The 5,329-nt window shown below is 52.7% G+C and overlaps 1 protein-coding gene across 1 annotated transcript; it reads right to left on the bottom strand.

Moving 5' to 3' along the window:
• Positions 1-553: 553 nt before the first annotated feature.
• GPR6 (G protein-coupled receptor 6) lies at positions 554-2,372 on the bottom strand. The gene is made up of 2 exons (XM_030007311.2): positions 1,856-2,372; positions 554-1,818 (listed from the first exon to the last, which is right to left on the bottom strand). The coding sequence occupies exons 1-2, from the start codon at positions 2,016-2,018 to the stop codon at positions 890-892; spliced, it is 1,092 nt and encodes a 363-aa protein (XP_029863171.1). The 5' UTR covers positions 2,019-2,372; the 3' UTR covers positions 554-889.
• Positions 2,373-5,329: the final 2,957 nt, after the last annotated feature.

Here is a 5,329-nt window from a genome sequence, read left to right as displayed (position 1 = left end):
CAGGTTAGACTAAAAGAGGGAAAAAAGAGCCCAGCTTAAAGTCTGATTTTTTTCCCACAGTTTGGTAACTTTTTAATGGAGCATTATCATAAAGGGCTAACTTACAGCTTGAAGATAAAAGCTACTGGAAACCTGGCGAGTAATTGTCATCGGCAGCCTATTTGACTGGGCTTTTTGTTTCTTTGGTTGCTGGAGAATAAAAAGGAGTTTGTGCTCTTCGTTACTCTCTCTTTGCCAGACTAAAGAAGAGAACAAATAAACAAGCAAGCAGGAAGGTGCCCTTCTTGGTGCAGTATTTCATCTCCATAGTGAATGATGATGTCTTCAGGCAGAATTACACGGGAAGCTTTCGAAAGTAAACACAGGGACTTTGCTCAACTGGCAAATTTGCCAGCTCCCTTGTTTCTAAAAGCATCTAAACACACAAAGTTATATTGCATCTTACATGTTTTTATTTGTATACAAAATGTTATAATTTATCAATATTGTGCTGCAAAGTATAGATACACACATACATACATACACCCCACCCCTACCCCCCCCCCCAACACACACACGTACAAATACAACACAAACACAACTTTCTTTCTCTCTGCCCTTTGGGAAGGCAACACTGTTTTGGCAGGTCAGCAGCTAGAAATAAGGTGCTATAATTAAGCAGTATCGGAATGTCTTCACTTTACAAATGTGATGTGCAAATTTATATACAACCACGCTTTTTTTTCACAGAACCCAAAACTCCGTACCCCGAACCGCTCTCAGAGATACAAACATGTATAAAGTGCTAATACTTAAGCATGTTTCCAACGACTTCACGACGTAGTTTGAAGTTGAGAACAGGCACTGGGTGGATTGTCACTCGGTGCGGTACGACAGAGAGAAAAGTCACTCAGACATCGCTGGGGGACCGGGAGCGAAAGGGCACTTTAGCCTGAAAGCAGCCGCAGAAGAGCACCCACATGGACCTCTGGATTTCCTGGTTTCTGTAGGCGTAAATGATGGGGTTGATCATGGAGTTGTAGGTGGCGGGTAGAAGCGTGGCGTACGTGTACACGGAAGGGTAGTCGGGATCCCCCACTACACAGTAGATGGCAAAAGGCAGCCAGCTGGCTCCGAAAGTCCCGAGGATTATAGCGAGGGTAGAGACTCCCTTTTTGGTGGCGACGTAGTGCGAAGCAGTCAGAAAGTGCTGCTGGAGGGCTATCTGGTGGGCATGCCTGCAGACGATCTTGCAGATCTCGACGTAGAGATGGAGCATGATGAGGAAAACGAGGAAGAAAGAGGCGGACAGCAGCGTCACGTTGCTCTTGGTCAAGGGTCTGACGACGCTGCAGGCGGCGCGGTCGCGGAGGCAGTTCCAGCCCAGGACGGGCAGCAGCCCCAGGCAGAGGGAGACCCCCCAGGCGCCCGCCAGCATGGTGTGGATGCAGAGCACCGTCCTCTCCGAGTAGTAGGTGAGGGCGTTGTAGAGGGAGAGGTAGCGATCCACCGTGATGGCCAGCAAGCTGCTCACCGAGGCGGCGAAGGAGGCGACGAGGAAGCCCACCGTCAGCAGGCTGACCGTCTCCGAGCGGATCACGTACTGGAAAACGAAGTTGAGGATGAGGCCGAGGCCGGCCAGCAGGTCAGCCGTGGCCAGGCTGCCCACCAGCACGAACATGGGGGTGCGCAGGGCGGGCGAGTAGCAGATGATGGCCACCACCAGGGCGTTCTCGCAGGCGATGGCGGTGCCGGAGACGCACAGCATCACGTCCCAAGGGTTGAGGGCGGCGGGCGCGGGGGTCCGCGACGACAGTTCCAGCGAGGCGTTGCCGCCGCCGCCGCCTCCTCCTCCTCCTCCTCCGCCGCCGCCGCCGGGCAGCCGGGGGGGGGGCTGCCGCTCCGCTCTCGTTCAGAACCGCCGCTGCCTCCATCGCCGCCGCGGCCGTGCGGGGACAGAGGCGGTGAGCGGGGGCGGCTGCGGCGGCGGCGGCGGCGGCGGCGGCGGGGAGGCTGCGGGGCGGCGGCGGGGAGCGCATACCGGGCCGGCGGCGCCGCGCCCGCCCTGTCTGTGGTGCTGAACAACGGAGAAGTTTTTCCCGCCGGCCCGGCGGCCGCCCTCCTCTCCTCACAGCGCCGCGCTCCGCCCCGGCGTCGGCAGGGGAGAGGGGCGGGGCGTACGGCGCTGGGGCGGCTCCGCCGCGCTGAGGCGGGAGGGTCGGCGGCCGCCATGGCCGCCTCGCTCGGCGCCGGGGCCGGCGGGTTTGCTCGGGGGCGGTGAGCGGAGAAGGAGGGGGAAGAAGGCCCCCTTGTAGCTGCCGGCCGGGAGGAGGGCCCGTCCGGCCCCTCTGTCCGCCGCTCCCGCTTTTCCCCGACCCGCTTCGCGGGGTGTGTGTGTGTGTGTGTGTGTGGGGGGGGGGGTGTTTCCCGCCTCGAACGCGGTCCGCGGGGCGATCGTGAGGAGAACGCGGCGGGTTTTGCGTGCCGGCAGCGCTCGCGGGGACGGCTCTGAGCCCAGCGGGGAGCCTCGTACGCCGCCCGAGGGAAACGTCTCCGAGCGGCCCTGCGAATCGGCGCGAAAAAAAGCCCGCTTCTCGCCCGTCCTCTCCGAGCAAGGCAGACTCTAGGGTCCGACCAGCGAAAGCGTCCGCGCTCTTTCCCGAGGTCCCCCAAAATGATAAGGTCAGAGCAGAGAAGGCCCGGTCGCACGGGCATAAAAAATAGCAGCTCCCTCCTCATCTCACTGCGAACCGGCAGCCGACGTATTGCCGCTCTAACGCGCACGAATCGACGAAGCAAAGGACAACCGCCTCCTGCCAAGCGCTACCGAACCCGGTATCGGTTCCCACTTGCAGCAGTGTGGCTTTCCCAGCGCTGAGGGGACAAGCCGAAAGGTTCCCCCCCCCCGCCCCGCCATCCTGGTAGAACATCTTTGTTCTGTAAGTGCTGATCAAAAGAATGTGGAAATAAAATGACCTCTCGGTTGTGGGAACAGCATGCAAACCACTTAGATACAATTTTGAAAAATTCATTGGAGGAAGAATGTGTTTACTGCCTCGCCCAGTCCAAATGAAGGCGGCACACAGGCCACGCCACGGTAAAAGGTGGGCGCATTCAGAGGGAATTAGAGTGTCAGCACTCATTACATCCATCCTCATCTGCGTCCTCCTGCAGGCTAAACACTATTATCGAGACAGGCTGCAGACGCTTTGTATCTCTGTAAACAACCGAAGCCATTGCTTCCCAGGTTTCTGAAACACAAATCTCAGAATAGTTTAATTTGGAAGGGACGCGTGGAGGTCAGGTCTGGGGCGCCTCTCTGGTCCCACCACCTGCTCAGAGCAGGGACAGCGTCCACCGTGCAAAGGTTTTCCTCAGGGTCTCATTCAGTCAAGTCTGAATATCTCCAAGGAAGGAGATGGTAGAGCCTCTCAGGGCAACCTGCGCCTGTACTTTGCCCTCAGCTGTGAAGTTTTTTCCCTTTTATCTAGTCGGACTTTCCTTCACTGCAACTTGTGCCCGCAGCCCCTTGTCCTGCGTGGTGTCCCGCTGCCCGTGTATTCTCCCATGCCTATCCAGGCGTTGCAACAGCATTTGTGACTGCAGCAAAACCGGTTGTGAGAAGGTTTAAGAAGGGTTTGCGGGTCTACCCGGCTCAAGCACTTGGTCATGTATCCCCACTATAGTTCAGAAAATGCAGTGTTATCTTATTCCCTTTGCCTTGTAGAGAATGGCTGGGTATGGTCAACATTAGCTTGGCTTAAGATTAAGACCGAGACCACAAGAATCGCTGTGCAGAAGCGGATGCTACAGAGCAAGGCAAAAGAAGGTAAAGTAAAACCCAAGGTAAAGTAAAATCCAAGGTAAAGGAAAATTTTGGTCATGCCCAGAGGAAATCTTCCAATCTAGCCCCCAAACAGAGGTGGCTTATCTCAACATTAGTTAAAATGGCTGTGACAGAATAAATTATTCCAAACATTTTTCAAAATGCATTCAAAATGGTGCCATTCAAACTTAGCAAGTCAGGTTTACAAGCATGAACCAGCTGGGCTGCACAATGCAACTGTAAGATCTGCAGTATTTTTGTGACATCTATAAAGCACAGAGAGAAATATGTAATTTATCTGCTTTTCAGTAATGAAATGCGGTGTGGAAGGTCTTGATTGTGGGTGATTTGTCACATCTTTCACCAACCTATTACCTCTGGGAAGCAAGTATGTGGTGGGTCTTCTCTGCAGTAGCACGTATATCGTAAGGCAGTGTACGCTTTTTATATTCTCGATATAGGTAATTTTAAACCTCTATGTGCTCGAATACTTTTTCCATAACTGAAAACACTGAGAGCCCATGCTATCAAGGCAGACACCATTTCATGTGTGGTGGAACCTCATGAGAGCATTAGGATCTCAGAGTAAGACATAGGAAGAGTTTTTAACCTATGAGCCAGTCCAGTGTCACACCCCTTACCTGTTGTCACGTATTTCACTCAGTGAAAGAATTGCTCAAGCATCGTAGTGTGTCTCTGAAAGGGAGATGCACGTGTCCAGCTTGACTTTGCTCCTTGTCAGGTGTTTTCCAAGTTCTTCAGGCTCTTTAGTCCCTGCATTTCTCTGGACTTTTACCCTTTCAAGAGGAGGATGCTCTTACAGTCCATGTCAGGTTCTTACTGAGCTCAGCGAGCAGCACTGTGCATCTCCCTCCTCTCCCTCACGTTGCCGAGTACCCATCGGCAGGGTTAGTGACCAGCTCCACGCTTACTCAAATGGTTACACCTCCTTGGGAACTCTTTGTATTTCCAGAGCTATCCTTAAGGGCCTTTTATATCTTCTTAGTACAGCTGCTCGCAGCACTCTTTCCAACAAAAGGTGAGCCATCTGGATTGCTCTTAATTTGAACTGGTTGTGGGAAAAAGAGGATTCAAAGCGTAGATAAAGCTGGCGTCTAACAGCCACACTCATTTACCACAGCACCATAAGGAGCAGCGGAGAGAGAAGTCTGGCCAGACCTCCTGCACTGACATCAAGATGTTTTCATCTTGGCTTCCGAGCTGATACTGGATCCTCAGATCTCACGGGAGGATATAAAAATAAAAAGCTATGTTTCAGCAGTGCATACCTAAGCGCAGCATATGATATAACTCAGTAATTACCTCAGCGAATTTCTGAAAATTAAGCAGCAACAAAATTAAAAAGTTGCTGAAATAAACAATCTAAAAACTCTCTGCTTGACTTCTCCATCTGTTCTGAGAGCTGAGCAATATTGCAGTGTAATTTTAATACGTGATTACTTAATTTTGGTTAACTATGGATTATTTTGATAGTTGGTATTCTTTAATGATTAATAAGTAGGC

The sequence above is a fragment of the Aquila chrysaetos genome, chromosome 2, assembly GCF_900496995.4.
Source record: "Aquila chrysaetos chrysaetos chromosome 2, bAquChr1.4, whole genome shotgun sequence".
Classification (NCBI taxonomy): domain Eukaryota; kingdom Metazoa; phylum Chordata; class Aves; order Accipitriformes; family Accipitridae; genus Aquila; species Aquila chrysaetos.
Note: the sequence above shows the minus strand (reverse complement) of the source record. Positions and strands in the feature narration are given on the sequence as shown.